The sequence below is a fragment of the Coregonus clupeaformis genome, chromosome 9 (assembly GCF_020615455.1).
Source record: "Coregonus clupeaformis isolate EN_2021a chromosome 9, ASM2061545v1, whole genome shotgun sequence".
Classification (NCBI taxonomy): Eukaryota; Metazoa; Chordata; class Actinopteri; order Salmoniformes; family Salmonidae; genus Coregonus; species Coregonus clupeaformis.
Genome location: NC_059200.1, coordinates 41,651,069 through 41,669,426, shown reverse-complemented (window position 1 = coordinate 41,669,426; position 18,358 = coordinate 41,651,069). Strand labels below are relative to the sequence as shown.

General features: G+C 41.4%; 2 protein-coding genes across 8 annotated transcripts; both read left to right on the top strand.

Annotated features, from left to right (window-relative positions):
• The first annotated feature begins 276 nt into the window (after window positions 1-276).
• Window positions 277-5,742, top strand: LOC121573863 (protein phosphatase 1 regulatory subunit 3B). 5 transcript variants are annotated; one of them, XM_041886219.2, is made up of 3 exons: window positions 277-599; window positions 1,346-1,426; window positions 4,757-5,742. In XM_041886219.2, exon 3 carries the CDS (start codon window positions 4,797-4,799, stop codon window positions 5,646-5,648), a length of 852 nt encoding a protein of 283 aa, XP_041742153.1. In that variant the 5' UTR covers window positions 277-599; window positions 1,346-1,426; window positions 4,757-4,796; the 3' UTR covers window positions 5,649-5,742. The 5 variants fall into 5 exon arrangements, with proteins under 5 accessions (XP_041742153.1, XP_041742151.1, XP_041742149.1 ...); XM_041886217.2 differs by having other exon boundaries at window positions 4,748-5,742; XM_041886216.2 differs by lacking the exon at window positions 277-599 and adding an exon at window positions 821-1,050 and having other exon boundaries at window positions 4,748-5,742.
• An 8,755-nt stretch (window positions 5,743-14,497) lies between these two features.
• LOC121573864 (3'-5' exoribonuclease 1-like) lies at window positions 14,498-17,962 on the top strand. Of its 3 annotated transcripts, none has more exons than XM_041886221.2 (7): window positions 14,498-14,928; window positions 15,065-15,243; window positions 15,655-15,877; window positions 16,042-16,125; window positions 16,247-16,356; window positions 16,472-16,586; window positions 16,721-16,978. In XM_041886221.2, the coding sequence occupies exons 1-7, from the start codon at window positions 14,851-14,853 to the stop codon at window positions 16,913-16,915; spliced, it is 984 nt and encodes a 327-aa protein (XP_041742155.1). In that variant the 5' UTR covers window positions 14,498-14,850; the 3' UTR covers window positions 16,916-16,978. The 3 variants fall into 3 exon arrangements, with proteins under 3 accessions (XP_041742155.1, XP_041742156.1, XP_041742154.1); XM_041886222.2 differs by having other exon boundaries at window positions 14,501-14,928; window positions 16,881-16,978; XM_041886220.2 differs by lacking the exon at window positions 16,721-16,978 and adding an exon at window positions 16,985-17,962 and having other exon boundaries at window positions 14,503-14,928.
• The last annotated feature ends 396 nt before the right edge of the window (window positions 17,963-18,358 follow it).

The window sequence follows — 18,358 nt, the reverse complement described above, 5'->3', positions numbered from 1 at the left end:
TATGCTGCATCAGTTGGGCTACAGGTGATAATGCTAATTGCAAAACAGCATAATCTGATAATATGGACCAATATGTTATTGGGCTTAGTTCTAGAGGGGGAAATTATATTTAGATGTCAGCATAATTTTATTTTCATTCATTTTGGAGTAGAATGTCTCTTGAAAAAGTCACCAGAACTGACCGTATCACAGTCGTTCAACAAAACCCACTGGCTCGAACGCGCCCCATTATTCACCGAGCGTTCCTTCACCGCCCACTGTGATTGGCTACAGGTACATGTTCACGTGAAACCAGCATGTATTTTATTTATTTATGTACGGTGTGAACCCAGTATGGGGTTTAAAGTAACGAGCCGGTGGCATGACTGAAACGGGATACAGTTTGTGAAGTTGCGACAGGTTATTGATTTGTAGCAATTGTAGAGTAACATTGCAGCAAAAGTGATAGCTATGCCTACATTGTAGCCTACATATAAACGACAAGAAAGAGGAGCTTTCACCGCTGAGGACAGTGCAATGGTGATTTCTGACTGGTAGTCGTAGCCTATCACTTCATTCTACCTGAATTCATTGCAAATATTTCAAACAAACTGCACAAGGTAAGCTTGTTTCTTGACTGAATAAAAGTATCACTTTTGTGGGGTTGTAAGCCAGTTTGCAGTGGTTAGTAACCTAGCCTAGTTGGTAGAACATGGCGTTTGCAACGCCAGGGTTGTGGGTTCGATTCCCACGGGGGGCCAGTATGAAAATGTATGCACTCACTAACTGTAAGTCGCTCTGAATAAGAGCGTCTGCTAAATAACTAATATATTGGTTCACGGTTTTTGTTAAAAATTCAAAGAAGCTGAAACCAGCGGTATTTTCATTACGGAAACCGTTTAAGAAGCAAACAGAGCAAAACTCGAATTTCTATTGGACAAATTCATATAGGCCCGTCCCAGCTTCGTTACGTTTACTTTCGTTTAATAAACGTTTTTCAACCGAATCGGCGGAATGAATACACCCCTGGAATAATGGCCATATCTGTAACATTACTGTTCTGAAATTCATGTAAGTAAAGTGGTTAAAGTTTAGTAGTGTAAAATTTGGAAAGTAAAAATGGCCTTTAAAACTGTAACCTAATAGCTCTCGAGAACCCAAGGGGGCATACAGCCAGCCCTGTACAACGCGCTAGTCTTGCGTTCTATGAATGGACTAGCCAGAATAGGTCAGACCTGTGTGTATTCAGCAGTAGGTAAATCTGAAGAACCCCACAGGTCGGAACACACTGACGCTATCAAATCGAGAAGATTGAAATACTAGCTACTAGTTTTTAATAAAACTGCCCTTTTCGTCCTCATGCTAGGTAGCAGAAGCCACAGCAGCCATTTTCATTTTGGGTATGGCACGTACAACATCGCATTGAACAACAGTGTAACGTCCAAGGGTGCGTGTAATTTATCAATCCAATTATAGAATATAATCGTTCAAATAGAATATTAGTATGTTTCGATTGCTACATCTACAAGTAGATACTGATTTAAAATGTTTACATTTCTAATTCTTCTACCATGAAAAATTGAGATTTTTATATAGTTTTCCCAATGTTATAATTTACCTTGTAGTTTGAAAAATGAAAATTGAAATATTGGTGCGGTTAGGAAAACTGGGTGATTTCCAAAATGGTTCAAGTGGACGCTAATATTACAGTGCATTACAGAGACCCAGCTTATCCAAAGTAGTAAATGAATGTGGTCCTTTGGAGACGAAATCTCTCACACACACAAACACACTCACCAGAGCAGACAGGACAGTGGGTAAGGGCGAGTCCCCTGTAGCTCTGTTGGTAGAGCATGGCGCTTGCAACGCCAGGGTTGTGGGTTCGTTTCCCACGTGGGGCCAGTATGAAAAATGTATACACTCACTAACTGTAAGTCGCTCTGGATAAGAGCGTCTGCTAAATGACTAAAATGTAAATGAAAATGCTGTGAGTCAAGGACTGTGGCGTTTTGGAGGCGAGGTTTGTCACTGCATACACACACCAACTTTCCCCCTGCAATTTAAGACTATAGGCATACTCTTCTAATGGCCATGGTGCGTTATGAGCACAACCAAATGAAGAAACTCTCTTGGCTCTGTCACTGACATGCAAAGAGACCTGGGATTGAGTCCATGTCAGTCTGCCCTCTGAATTTGCTACAATGTTCTTCTGCGTAGTCTAAGTGAACACTAGGGGTGTGCCGATCTCCTCATACTCCTATCCATTTTATCACATTTGATACTCGTAATCGGATTTACTTGTGATTGGAAAACCCAGAAGTGCGCAGTAAACGCTGGTAGAGCCTATACCTCAAGTGCGCATTATTGCGCTATCACTCAGAGCGCATCGTTATGTTCCTTCACTCATTCACACACATTGTTCGAAGGTAAACGACCCCGACAGATGAACATGCACATGATTTACTTACTAAGTCCTATTCAATTATCAACAAAATAGGCTAATAAGTAGCCTAATGCATGGCTGGCTACTACTGCTTTCATTTATTCCAAACACAGATTGAAATGTTAGGCTAATTCTCTTGCCACATAGATTATTTCACTTTGGAGAGGAGCAAAACTATTCTTTCCCGACACTTAAACTATCTACATTTGTCATTTTATTTTCTAATGACCTGTCGCTTGGTAAACGTGGGTAGGCGAGAATAAATAATAATAGCAAGCAAGCACGGGCTTGGATCACGACATAACGACCGATCAGCAATAATTATACAGACAAAGTAGGCATACTAAACAACGCCAAGTAGTCTGACAAAAACAACCATATGGCCTCTGCAAAGTTGACAGGAACTACAGTGCATTTGGAAAGTATTCAGACCCCTTCACTTTTTCCACATTTTGTTACGTTACAGCCTTATTCTAAAATGGATTAAATGTTTTTTCCCCCCTCTTCAATCTACACACAATACCCCATAATGACAAAGCAAAACAGGTTTTTAGAAAATTTAACAAATGTATAAAAAGGTAAACTGAAATATCACATTTACATAAGTATTCAGACCCTTTACTCAGTACTTTGATTAAGCACCTTTGGCAGCAATTACAGCCTCAAGTCTTTTTGGGTATGACGCTAGAATCTTGGCACACCTGTATTTGGGGAGTTCCTCCCATTCTTCTCTGGAGATCCCCTCAAGCTCTCCAGCGTCGCTGCACAGCTATTTTCATGTCTCTCCAGAGATGTTAGATCTGGTTCAAGTCCGGGCTCTGGCAGGCCACTCAAGGACATTCAGAGACTTGTCCCGAAGCCACTCCTGCGTTGTCTTGGATGTGTGCTTAGGGTCGTTGTCCTGTTGGAAGGTGAATCTTCGCCCCAGTCTGAGGTCCTGAGCGCTCTGGAGCAGGTTTTCATCAAGGATCTCTCTCTACTTTGCTCGGTTCATCTTTCCCTTGATCCTGACTAGTGTCCCTGCCACTGAAAAACATCCCCACAGCATGATGCTGCCACCACCATGCTTCACTGTAGTGATAGTATTGGCCAGGTGATGAGCGGTGCCTGGTTTCCTCCAGACATGACGCTTGGCATTCAGACCAGAGAATCTTGTTTCTCATGATCTAGAGAATCTTGTTTCTCATGATCTGAGAGTCCTTTAGGTGCCTTTTTGCAAACTCCAAGCGGGCTGTCATGTGCCTTTTACTGAGGAGTGGCTTCCGTCTGGGCACTCTACCATAAAAGCCTGATTGGTGGAGTGCTGCAGAGATTGTTGTTCTGGATGATTCTCCCATCCCCACAGAGGAACTCTGGAGCTCTGTCTGAGTGACCGTCGGGTTCTTGGTCACCTCGCTGACCAAGGCCCTTCTCCCCCAATTGCTTAGTTTGGCCGGGCGGCCAGCTCTAGGAAGAGTCTTGGTGGTTCCAAACTTCTTCCATTTAAGAATGATGGAGGCCACTGTGTTCTTGGGGACCTTCAATGCTGCAGAAATGTTTTGGTACCCTTCCCCAGATCTGTGCCTCGACACAATCCTGTCTCAGCGCTCTACGGACAATTCATTCGACCTTATGGCTTGGTTTTTGCTCTTGACATGCACTGTCAACTGTGGGACCTTTTTATATAGACAGGTGTGTGCCTTAACAAATCATGTCCAATTATTTGAATTTACCATAGGTGGACTCCAAGTCCAAAATGTGGAAAAAGTGAAGGGGTCTGAATACTTTCCGAATGCACTGTATGCTGCCTAGTCAGATATCAGAGGACAGATGACAGTGCTGCTGCCTCAACACCTCAAGACAAGGCTAGCCAATAAAATGGGTCAAATATATGAAATGTAGATATTATGGAGACATCAAACTAATTTAGCATTTGAGAAAAATACGAAAACAGCATTTCAGAAGGCTATACATGATCACCTTCCCTTTTTCAAATTATTGCATGATACACCTTGAACAAGTAGGTTAGAGAATACCTTTTGTGAAGTTAAACAGTGATCTTATACAACAGACAACCAGATGCATGTGTTGGCTGTACATAACTCGCAACATCTCTATCAGCTGAAATAGGCCATTTCCTTTAATGAAAGTCAAATATGCTATGTTTCCTCTGTGACCACACATGTAGCCTACTGTTGCACAATGTTTTGTGTGAAAATTCAGCAAGAATACTGTATGCATTTCACTAGATAATTTTCTTTCTGGCAAACATTATTTGAAGCATCTTGTCAAATGACCAGTGTTTCACCACAACTTTCTGGTATCTTTTTTTTCTTCTTCCCTTAGTGTATTCAGCCTTTTTCCTCACAAGTCCACCAGGCTGATTGAATTTGCCATGCCGCTCTACCTGTCAAACGACGACTTCTGCTACAGGACCCCAAAATCACTGAAACCACTACGACCCTGTCTGAACCCTTGCCTGAGGTTCAAACCCTCTGCTCCTCCTAAGCAGATTGAATCAGAGGAGGGTGCTCTTCATGAGGAGAATGGGAAACCCAAAAGGCGAGTGTCCTTTGCCGACCACAAGGGCCTGGCCCTCACCAAGGTGAAGGTCTATTCCCTGTTCGACGATGCCATTGACATCCCACTCAACATCACAGAGCTGTTCAGCGCTGCGCTCAAGTTAACAGATGAGGACGACAGACTGGTGCTGGATTTCACCCAGCCCTCCTCTGACTACCTGCTCTTCCGCCAGCGTCTGGAGACTGAGCTTGTCTGCTTGGAAAACTGCGTGTTGAAAAAGAGGTCACTGGCTGGAACTGTGAAGGTCAAAAACCTGTCCTTCGAGAAGTCTCTAAAGGTGCGTTTGACCTTTGACACCTGGAAAAGCTACACCGACTTGGAGTGCCAGTATGTGAAGGACACCTACACAGGCTCAGACCGTGACACCTTCTCCTTCGAGGTTTCCCTGCCAGCTGCACTGATACCACACGAGAAGGTAGAGTTTGCCATCTGCTATGAAGTCAACGGCCAGACATACTGGGACAGCAACCAGGGCCAGAACTACAGGATTATCCGGTCTGCTCTGAAGAGGGATTGCCAGGGCAGCTTCAGCAGTAACCAGCAGATACACTCCTTTAATTTGGGAATTCACTTCGATCATTATGGTAGTCCCAGGTGCTCCCATGGGATCTTCCCAGAGTGGCCAAGATATGCAGAATATGAGGAGATTCGACCTTACTACTGAAAAAAAGTAATCCTTAATAGGACACTTCGGGATTTTGGCAATGAGAGTCGGATGAACTCGTGGATACCGTTTGTCTTTGCGTGCTGTTTGAAGGAAGTTGCTAACTAGCGCTAGCACAATTGCTAACTAGCATTAGCGCAAGACTGGAAGTCTATGCGTGCTAGCAGATACCCAGAGACTTTGTCACTGTGCTAATGCTAGTTAGCATTGGCTCGCAAAACTGCCTCTAACTTCCTTCATACTGGACACAGAGATATAAAAATGGCTCTGGGGAAGTAGATAAAGGGCCTCATTGCCAAAATCCCGAAGTATCCTTTTAAAGTTTTTTTTTTTTTCAAAGGGCTGTTCCAGAGCAGGTGTGAGAATGTTCCATTTCTTTTCAAATTCACTCAACAGGAGGCCAGTCTTGCCATGCTCAGAACAAAAGCAATAAGAAAAAGGAAGTGGGTGTTATAAGGATATTAAGGTTTTTGGATGGTGGCTATATACTCTCTGTGGATGATTAACTTGAATTCTCAGATGTGACATTTACTGATCGCATGACCGGTTTAATAAACAGGAATTACTCAGTGTAGATGTTTACTGGACCAAGAGAAAAACGTAATTAATATCTATCTTTTGTAACTGATCTATGTGTTGAGATGAGCCATTGTTGACTCAACAGGAAAATTACACTAACTGGTAACACTACATAATATAAATATAGCCTATTGAATATGAATTAAATATATTTTTTTACACAAAAAAGCAGCAAAACAAGAGATTATGCAAAACAACTGTATCTCATGAAAGAGAAGAAAGGAATTGCTCAGTGTAGATGGAATTCCTGATCTAGTTAAACTACATATTTTCACTGTTATGATGATCTGTGAGATGCACATAACGTATACATGTTTGAATAATTGGAAGAACAGTGTTTCTAATTATGGATGTAAAACTTCCAGTGATTTTTAACAAATATATTTGGGAACGAAGTCCATGTCCTCTCACATCACATTTATTGAGTTCTTTATGTTGAGTTCTGTTACATAATAGACCTCAAAATTGAAATGGGGCCTTTTAAGTCACTTCAGGATTTGCACCATACGTTTGTACTAAATTCATTCTGGTGTGTGTGTGTGTGTTTAATTCCTTCCATATTTAAAGGGGTGGGAATGGCAGGAATTTATTTTGGATTCACCTTTAGAAATGTACATTTCTGTCTGCTCATATTTTTTTCAGTGGCTATTGAAATGTTTTACTGTGTTCACTATGCTGCTTAATGTAAATAAGTCATTGGATATGTTTAAAAAAAAACAAGTATTAGGATGGATTTTGTAGGTCAGAGAAATGAAGTATAATGTTTTAAGAGATGCTGTATTTCATTGATTCTGAAAATGTGAAATAAATGTTGAGATCAATAATATTTTTGTTTGTTTAAACTCCTCTTTGAAGTACAGAAACTCCTCTTCAGTACAGAGGTGGTATTATTAGTGTGGGTGATTATAAAACAAGCCTTTTGATTACGACTCGGTAAATGATACTCAGGGCTTTCTAAAGCTAACCAGCTTCAGTTAGCTTCACATTCCAGCTCAGGCTTCTTCCGTACTACGACGGTGGATATTGCTTGTCCGCCTGCCGCTAACTTTAGCAGGCTTGTAACTGCGCATGCATGTCGCACATGGCTACAAGTATGGGTAACTGCATATGTGGAGTGTCTGGAAGTGGGCATGTCGACATAAGTGGGTGGATCAACAGCGATAGGCATTATATCAGCACTCTGTAACTGGTCAGACGGTTTTGATTGAGCGTGTTTTTTTCGTTTCTTAACACGATTTTATTGGTCAGTTCCCGACTGTGTGAAACAAGACTGGGAGATCTAAAAGCCACTCTAATCTTGATAGCAAATCATACTGTACCATTTTGAATGTTAACAAAACACACAAACACCTCACTTATAGCCTTAATATGAAAATAAAAGTAATTTTGACGTCAGTTATTAGTCTACCAGTTTATAATTTATTGCCAATAAATCTGAATGATTAGGCCTACAACTCCTTATGACGTCTGCTCGGCTATGTTCTGATAATGACAAATGTTTTGTTAATAAGGATAATTATAATTACTCTTGTATAATTGGGCAGCAAACAGCCTACCGTTTTTTTAAATTTACCAATAAATCTATTTGACTAGCATCAGATGTTGACAATCAAATTTGTTTGGCTCAATATAATTACTCCTGTAGCATTGAGCTGCAAACCAGCTTAGAATGAACAGTATTCAAGGGTTAACAATAACATCCATCACTAATATGACTCCCACCAGAAAACCACTTTACACAACAGACAAAAAGACAATGGCAAATTAATTTAATGACTACTACATAAAGTTTGACTGACATTACTTCTCTGCCAAGTGTGTTAACATGCTCATCACCATTGTTATTGATTGCTGTGACCCCAAGTTAGAATTTAACCCTTTATAGGCCACGAGTCTACGCAAGCTGGCAACAGGCCTCGATGGTGTCTCTGCTTTGTGCAGAGGAAAGTGTGAACAGGATGGGTGAACTCTCAGCCTTGGGGGGCACCTTAATGACCTTGGGCTCAGACAGGGTCTTGTTCACTTGGACCTGCTGGGTCCTGTTGATCAGAAATTAGTGATACCACCAGTGGACGCTGCTGAGGGGAGGACGGCTCATAATAATGGCTGGAACGTAGCGAATTAAATGTCAAACACATGGAATGAGTAGGTGTGTCCATACTTTTGTATGTGTATATATATATATATATATGTGTATGTGTGTGTATGTATATACATACAGTTGAAGTCGATTGCCAACAAGGGTTTTGCCACCAAGTACTAAGTCATGTTTTGCAGAGGGGTCAAATACTTATTTCTCTCAATAAAATGCAAATCAATTTATAGCATTTTTGACGTGCGTTTTTTTGGATTTTTTTGTTGTTATTCTGTCGCTCACTGTTCAAATAAACCTACCATTAAAATTATAGACTGATCTTGTCTTTGTCAGTGGGCAAATGTACAAAATCAGCAGGGGATCAAATACTTTTTTCCCTCACTGTATAGAATCGTGAGAATCGCAATACATATCGTATCGGCACCTAAGTATCGTCATATCGTATTGTGAGGTCCCTGGCAATTCCCAGAAGAATGTCATGACATTTCTCCCTGCTGCAGAAGGCTGAATTGGTCCGCTAATACAGCAGTTGTAAAGGCCTGTCTGTCTAAAATGTAAGCCACTTTCGTATGACCGGTTATCCCGAGTTGAACTCAGACTTAATACAACAGTAGCTAAGATGGGGAGAAGTCTGTCCATACTAAAGCGCTGCACTACCTTCTTAACAGCACTATCAACAAGGCAGGTCCTACAGGCTCTAGTTTTGTCGCACCTGGACTACTGTTCAGTCGTATGGTCAGGTGCCACAAAGAGGGACTTAGGAAAATTGCAATTGGCTCAGAACAGGGCAGCACGGCTGGCCCTTGGATGTACACAGAGAGCAAACATTAATAATATGCATGTCAATCTATCCTGGCTAAAAGTGGAGGAGAGATTAACTTCATCACTACTTGTATATGTGAGAGGTATTGACATGTTGAAAGCACTGAGCTGTCTGTTTAAACGACTAGCACACAGCTCAGACAACCAAGCATACCCCACAAGACATGCCATGAGAGGTCTCTTCACAGGACAGACTATGGGAGGTGCACAGTACTACATAGAGCCATGACTACATGGAACTTTATTCCACATCAGATAACAATACACCTTATGGAACAGCAGGGACTGTGAAGCAACACAAACATAGGCACAGACACATGCATACACACACATGATAACATATGCACTATACACACACGTACACATGGATTTTGTGTTGTAGATATGTGGTAGTGGAGTAGGGGCCCAAGGGCACACACTTAGTGTGTTGTGAAATCTGTTATGAATGTATTGTAATGTTTCTAAAATTGCCTTGGCAGCAGCTAATGGGGATCCATAATAAATACAAAGACAAAAACTGTTGACCAAAGTTACCTCGCTAACCCCTCAAACCTGCTTCACAGGATAACCCTCAAATGAAAGAAGTGCAGGAGCTGTCTTTTTCCAAGTCGGTCCATTAGACTATGTTCACCGAAATTCACAAATAACATTATGCTATAGAGACCTGATTATTCACTGTTAGGGGTTTATAAACATTTTCCATGACTTCTGAATGACTTTTAACCAAATGAACATTACTATTATTATAGCTACATGCAAAAGTAAGCATTACTGACACTGGAAGGCTGCTGTGTCTGATCCCATGTAGACCGACCATCTCCTTCACAACTTGATAACTTCACAACTTGAGCAGCTCTACGCTGCTCCGCGAAGCGCAAGAAGTATGAATGCCCTGACTTCTGCAGAGGCCGTATCACCGTAAATGCTGAACGGCAAATGCAGATGTCGTATTGACCATTCAGCGCATTTAAGTGATGACAAACTTTACTAAGAAAAAGGGCTCTACAATTAGTGTGAATTTCCCTTGGCATGACATGACATGACGTTGAGTCAACAACACAGACACAACTCATCACAAACACCCTCAGTTATGTTGCTCAACTACTGTAAGTGAGACTAGACTGGGTGGATTCTGGGCAGTAATGACTACCTACCTTTGTGTGTGTTTCTCGAAGGCACGTTCTCAGTTGAGCACGTCACGTGATTTAGGTCATTTCAATTTTTGAGAAAGGACAAGATTCCACATTGAGAGTGTGCATTTCCCTTGGCAGCATGACCTGACATGAAACTCATACATATACATTTCATTGCCCCTTTATTAACACGCCTCCCAATTCCAAATTCTTCTGTTTCAGATTTATACAAGCAAACATTTGGTGTACACACTACAGTGTAAAAGAGCATGGTTATGCAAGGCTCTTGTGTCTCACAAACCCGTTGAATCTGGGGGACCCAGTTATGGAGTGTCCTTTTATTTGAAGATACACTATATTTTACAAATAGACATCACAACCCCAGCTTGAACACCTAGTAACCCTTACGGCCAGCTGCTTGAACATAAGGACTAAGCCTCACGTTTAGCCCAATTCTCATTTATGAAATCCAGAATCATAATCTTTAGATTAATGTATGTATGTGAAACCCTCACTTACAATTATGTGAAGTTATTCAATTAATTTCATTTTAGAATAATTCACGTACCACTGTTATATCAACTTTCCATACACAGTGTAAGCACCGGTATTTATGCATGAGTTGTGCTGTGACCATTAATGTAGCTTCACACTAGTTGTAATTAAGATTGATTGCTTGTGTTACTTTCTTATAGCTAAAAATAGGAGCTTAGTAGTCAATTTACTGGTGTAATGCTCTTCCGTGTCAGCAGGTGTCGCTGTCGCTAATATATTTTAGGTGTAAACTTTAACCGGTGTTATGATACTGATGATTTGTAGCCACAGATGGTTTGTTTACTTTTCTATACAGAAGCTGAATAACAGAGACACATCCAGGTACTTTCCGCAAACTTATGGAAAGGAAAAACGCCACACACTGCTGCCCATTTTCCCAGGTGATTTGATTTATAACAACGTTTCGACCCTTAGGTCTTCATCAGGCATCCATATCCCAGGTGGGGGCGAAGGTCCTATATATAGGGGCAGTACTCAGTGACATCACTTCCTGAAACAGGAGGTAAAAATATATAACACGGGTTCACAATATTAACATTCAATGTATCAAAATATATGATCATACACAAGGAATGTGATCAATATTTACAGTAATATATATACACACAATATTCAATTAGGACAAAAACAAAATAATTTGGTCATTTTTAAACTATAAAAGCGGTTTTAAATCAAACTCCTAGTTAAGGCCAAGAGGAGACAGCGTGTTGAGCCTGTGGATCCTGAAAGATTCCCTTTGAAAAAGTTTCCTCTCAATGTCCCCTCCCCTGCGTGACATCTTGACCATTTATATTCCAATGTATCGCAGAGAACTAATAGGATGTCCAGCTTGTACAAAGTGAACAGCAAACAGATTTTTTGTCTCACCTGTCTGTATATTGCTGCGGTGCTCACTGATCCGGGTCTTAAGGCTTCTACGAGTTTTCCCTATGTAAGACAGACCACAGGGACATTTCAACATGTAAACAGCATTGGTGGACATGCAGGTAATCAGGCCTTTGATCTTGAATCTTTGTCCTGTGCGGGGTGGGTAAATGAGTCACATTTGTAGTGAAACTGCATTGAGCACATTGGCCACGTTTGTAATTACCCTCCAGAACCTTGTCCAAGCAAGTTTCCCTTTTCTCTGGTGGATAATAAGATTTGACCACAATGGCTCTCACATTTGGGGATCTTTTAAAGACCATACTGTACATAGGGGATATTTAAAGATCGGTTTCAATTGTGGGTCAGTAGCAATAATGTACCAGTGCTTCCTGATAATGTCCTTAAATGCTTTCCCCAATGGTGAGTATTGGGTGAAGCATGAGGGGACATGTTCTGCTTTTTCCTTAACTTTTGGTTGAAGGCTTTCCAACTGTGTTAGCCCTTCAAAACGATCATTGGCATGTTTTGCCCAATTGTCTTTGTACCCCCTTTCCTTAAACCTTTGTGTGAGGTCCTTGGTCTGTTTCTGGTAAGAAGCATCAGAGCTGCATATTCTTCTGATGCAGCTGAATTGATTTACAGGGAGACGTTTAATAAGTGGACGTGGATGAAAGCTGTCATGTCTAAGGAGGGTGGTTCCTGTCCGTAGGTTTCCTATAGAGATCTGTAGAGAATAAGGTTTTGTCCTTAATAACCATCACATCAAGAAAACGGATTAGTGTTCCAGTCCCATCTCAGCCTTCCATTGACTATGTACATACAGTTGAAGTCAGAAGTTTACATACACTTAGGTTGGAGTCATTAAAACTCATTTTTCAACCACTCCACAAATGTCTTGTTAACAAACTATAGTTTTGGCAAGTTGGTTAGGACATCTACTTTGTGCATGACACAAGTCATTTTTCCAACAATTGTTTACAGACAGATTATTTCACTTATAATTCACTGTATCACAATTCCAGTGGGTCAGAAGTTTACATACACTAAGTTGACTGTGCCTTTAAACAGCTTGGAAAATTCCAGAAAATGATGGCTTTAGAAGCTTCTGATAGACTAATTGACATCATTTGAGTCAATTGGAGGTGTACCTGTGGATGTATTTCAAGGCCTACCTTCAAACTCAGTGCCTCTTTGCTTGACATCATGGGAAAATCAAAAGAAATCAGCCAAGACCTCCGAAAAAAACTTGTAGACCTCCACAAGTCTGGTTCATCCTTGGGAGCAATTTCCAAATGTCTGAAGGTACCACGTTCATCTGTACGAACAATAGTACGCAAGTATAAGCACCATGGGATCACGCAACCGTCGTACCGCTCAGGAAGGAGACGCGTTCTGTCTCCTAGAGATGAACATACATTGGTGTGAAAAGTGCAAATCAATCCCAGAACAACAGCAAAGGACCTTGTGAAGATGCTGGAGGAAACAGGTACAAAAGTATCTATACCCACAGTAAAAGAAGTCCTATATCGACATAACCTGAAAGGCTGCTCAGCAAGGAAGAAGCCACTACTCAAAAACCGCCATAAAAAAGCCAGACTACGGTTTGCAACTGCACATGGGGACAAAGATTGTACTTTTTGGAGAAATGTCCTCTGGTCTGATGAAACAAAAATAGAACTGTTTGGCCATAATGACCATCGTTATGTTTGGAGGAAAAAGGGGGTGGCTTGCAAGCCGAAGAACACCATCCCAACCGTGAAACACGGGGGTGGCAGCATCATGCTGTGGGGGTGCTTTGCTGCAGGACTGGTACAGGACTGGTACACTTCACAAAATAGATGGCATCATGAGGATGGAAAATGATGTGGATATATTGAAGCAACATCTGAAGACATCAGTCAGGAAGTTAAAGCTTGGTCGCAAATGGGTCTTCCAAATGGACAATGACCCCAAGCATACTTCCAAAGTTGTGGCAAAATGGCTTAAGGACAACGAAGTCAAGGTATTGGAGTGGCCATCACAAAGTCCTGACCTCAATCCTATAGAAAATGTGTGGGCAGAACTGAAAAAGCGTGTGCGAGCAAGGAGGCCTACAAACCTGACTCAGTTACACCAGCTATGTCAGGAGGAATGGGCCAAAATTCACCCAACTTATTGTGGGAAGCTTGTGGAAGGCTACCCGAAACGTTTGACCCAAGTTAAACAATTTAAAGGCAATGCTACCAAATACTAATTGTGTATGTAAACTTCTGACCCACTGGGAATGTGATGAAAGAAATAAAAGCTGAAAGAAATAATTCTCTCTACTATTATTCTGACATTTCACATTCTTAAAATAAAGTGGGGATCCTAACTGACATAAGACAGGGGATTTTTACTATGATTAAATGTCAGGAATTGTGAAAAACGTATTTAACGAGTTTAAATGTATTTGGTTTAGGTGTATGTAAACTTCCGACTTCAACTGTAGTTAATGGTGAAATGGAGGTGCTCATTCATATAGTTTAGATAGACATGGAATTCCATGAGTCATCCAAATATCTCCGAATTAGGAGAATATTGGAGAGAAAGGGGTTAAGGTCTGGATTCAGCACTACCTGTTGTTCTACCCTTGTGTCTAGATGGAGTAGGCCTACAGCGCCATCTAGTGGTCGCGTCGGGGACAACAGTTGTTGACAACAAGTATTAGCCTAACCCTTTCCCTAACCTTAACCTCATTTTCCGAACCTGCCACGTTAATTATCCTAACCTGCTATGTACACAAACCATCTGTGCCGTCGACAAATCATCATTATCACCACATCGGAACTGCAACCGGAAATGTTTGTTTATTTTTCACACAATATTAAAATGTTGCTTGCTTGTTAGCTATCCAAATATATCTGTAAAAAGGTGTCTTGTTGGAATAAAATTGGAAAAACATGAATAAAAGTGTTTTTCTAATATCATGTAACGTTGATCGGCGACACACTTCGGATATAACATTCAAGCGCGTAGTAGAGCACTGACACGCGGGAAGAAAGCGCGGAAACAGTCAAGAACAGGAGGATTGTCTGCCAACAACACATCCTACCAGTTAGCTAGCAAGTAGCAAGCTAACCTTTCCCCCACCCAGTTTACAGAAAGGATTGATTCAACCAATCTCTGAAGAATGGAGGAATATAAGGAGAATATTCAAGACAAGGGTGGCAATGTGAAATTGTCCTCTAAACCCGAGGAAGATGACAAGGTTAGTAGCTACTGCTAACTAGCTAGCTTGCTGGATTGGAGTAGAAATGGAAGCCAGGGATATTTTAAACTAGCTAGGAAGCTACCTACTGATATGTGACTAACGTTAACTGTATATTCCTTTCTATATGTCAAAGTCTTGCAGCAGAGTCAGAGTTTGTAGTAACATCGGTGAACCCGTCCCTCAAGCATCTCCTACTCATGGCGAGTTCAGTGATCCTGTTTACAAAGAGATTGCTCTTGCAAATGGACATATCAATCGCATGAACAAGGATGAGCTTCGGGCCAAACTGGCAGAGTTGAAGCTTGACACAAGGTATGTAGGAACACTTGTTTCAGTAGCTAAGGAATTGTGCTGTATGTAATCACATACCACGTTACAACCCTGTAGCTAGTGTAGTGTTTCAGCAGGAGATGGCTACAATCATAATCCATTGGAGATCAGGGGTGTAATCATTAGTCCAAACTAAATCGAGACTTTCTATTGGACAAAATCAGGTAAGTCCCTCCCCGTTCCGTTTGCTTCCGTTTTAAGAAAAGTTTTGCAACAGAATCGGCTTCATGAATATACCCCAGGATCTCTGTGTTAGGAAATCCCAGAGCTGCTTGACATGCCACTGAAGAAGATCCATTCCACTGAATATGTCCCATGATTCCAATTGTGTGCCTGTCTGTCTGTCTGTCTGTCTGTCTGTGTGTGTGTGTGTGTGTGTGTGTGTGTGTGTAGAGGTGTGAAGGATGTAATGAAGAAGCGGTTGAAGAACTACTACAAGAAACAGAAGCTGTCGCTGATGCAGTCTGTGACAGAGGGTGAAGCCACGGATACCTACTATGACTACATCTGCGTGGTGGACTTTGAGGCAACATGTGAACAGGACAACCCCGCTGACTTCACTCATGAAATCATTGAGTTCCCAATGGTCCTGCTCAACACGCACACCTTAGAGATTGTGAGTGGGCGAGGAGGGGACATTGTTAGAATCAATGCATTTTAAGGCTTGTGTGTACGATCATACAGGTCATAGATGTATGGACCTTTGATTTCACATTAGTTGTTGATGCAAATAATACACACATCTTTTGGTATCATGAATGACACTGGATTTACTTGTAGGAGGACACCTTTCAGGAATATGTCAGACCAGAAGTCAACACACAGCTGTCAGAGTTCTGCATAAAGTTGACAGGGATAACACAGGTGAGACACAGGCATAGACGTTGACTGAACTATCTTGAAGGACTTGAATAGTATGATTCAAAATACTTCACACAATGTAACGTTCATATAAGAGTTTCTAACTGCTTTTTTTTCGGCCCAGAAAATGGTGGATGAAGCAGACACGTTCCCTGATGTCCTTAAGCGGGTGGTGCTTTGGCTTCGGGAGAAAGAGCTTGGCACAAAATACAAATACACCATTCTTACAGACGGGTACGTCAGTGTGCGCAGAGGGTACTAACACTGCTTTGGTATACTAATGATAACGCTAGCAAGATATTAAGTGTTCTCATTAGTATACAACTATGTGCTTTTGTTATATCCACAGATCTTGGGACATGAGCAAGTTCATGAACACCCAGTGCCGTTTAAATCGGCTCAGATATCCACAGTTTGCAAAGAAGTGGATCAACATCAAAAAATTATACGGGAACTTCTATAAGGTTTGTTTTTTTTATGATATGAAATTAGCTGAAATATCTCTCTTAATGTAGAAGCATGTAAGACATTCGTTAGATACAGTATGTTGAGTAGAAAGCAATCGAGAGAGTAGAATAGAATCTTCCCTTTTCCACAGGTCCCTCGCACCCAGACCAAGCTGAGCAGCATTAGAATCTTCCCTTTTCCACAGGTCCCTCGCACCCAGACCAAGCTGAGCAGCATTAGAATCTTCCCTTTTCCACAGGTCCCTCGCACCCAGACCAAGCTGAGCAGCATTAATCTTCCCTTTTCCACAGGTCCCTCGTACCCAGACCAAACTGAGCAGCATTAATCTTCCCTTTTCCACAGGTCCCTCGTACCCAGACCAAGCTGAGCAGCATTAATATTCCCTTTTCCACAGGTCCCTCGTACCCAGACCAAGCTGAGCAGCATGCTGGAGAAGCTGGGACTTCAATACGAGGGCCGCCCTCACTCTGGCCTGGATGACTCGCGCAACATCGCCCGGGTTGCGCTGCGCATGCTGCAAGACGGCTGCCAACTGCGCGTCAACGAGCGCATGCACGAAGGACATCTGCGGACTGTGCCCAGCTCTGCCCCTTTGGAAGGAGCACCACCCCCACATACCCCCCGCAGCAGAGACTAGCCCTCGGCTCCGCATCCCCTGGCTCTGAGACTTCTGCATTGAGGCCTTCAAGCAGGCATCCCATGTCTGTTTTACCCCCATGGCTTAAAAATCATAGCACTTTTCCCACTCAATCTAAGAGTCCGTTTTTTTTGTCCCAAATTGTGGGACTGTGTGGATACAGTTGTTTAATTGGACTAGTTGTGCCACTTACCACAATGCTAATTTTGTTGCTGCCTTTTGACAGCCTCTGTAGATTTTTACAGTAGGACTAAGACATTGTCTGCTAAGGATTTTCTTTAACGAATGATTTTTAATTTGGTTCGTCTTTCATATTGTCTGAAAACAAAAACAACCTGCTGCTAACCCTCAGGCTGTGTTTATACAGGCAGCCCACTTTGGATCTTTTGCCACTAATTAACCATTTGACCAATCAGATCAGATCTTTTGCCAATAATTGGGCAAAATATCTGATTTGGGCTGCCTGTGTAAAGCAGCCAAATGTAATTGACTGTCTGTTAGAGGCCTGACTTGAGTCTTTTATTTATTTTTTACAGAGCACACAAGGCCTTTAAAACCAGTTCAAGACAATTGAGGATATGTCAGCTTTAAGTTTGGTGTAAGCAATGCATATACTTTGTGATTTACATTTACAGGATACAATTTTGCACAAGTTCACATGCAAACAATGTATGAACTATTTAGCTATTGTCTTAAACCATTTTTTTTAATACTAATAAATATTTCTAAACCCCAGTAATTATACTGCCTTGTTACAAACCATACCAAGTACATTTTTTTTTTTTTTTAAACAACTAAAATGTACTTCTATTTTTCTATTAATTTCCTGATACCAGTAATTATGTAAATACCGATTATTATGCTGCTGAACTATTGCCAGTTCTGGTTAATAGGAGTTAGTAGTAGGTGACGTTTATTTTTAAGCCTGCTTTCTTCACTTTCTGGGGGCAGTAGAGTTGAAAGGGCTTGGACAGTCCTAGACATGTATTGTCTGTCCTGTTTTTGTTGTGCTGCAGTTTATAATCGATTTGAACTTGGATGCTGACCGATGAATAAGGACAATTGTAATACACACTAGCATACCATTTGCATTTAATATTTAAATGTACATATGGTACAACTCCTAACATT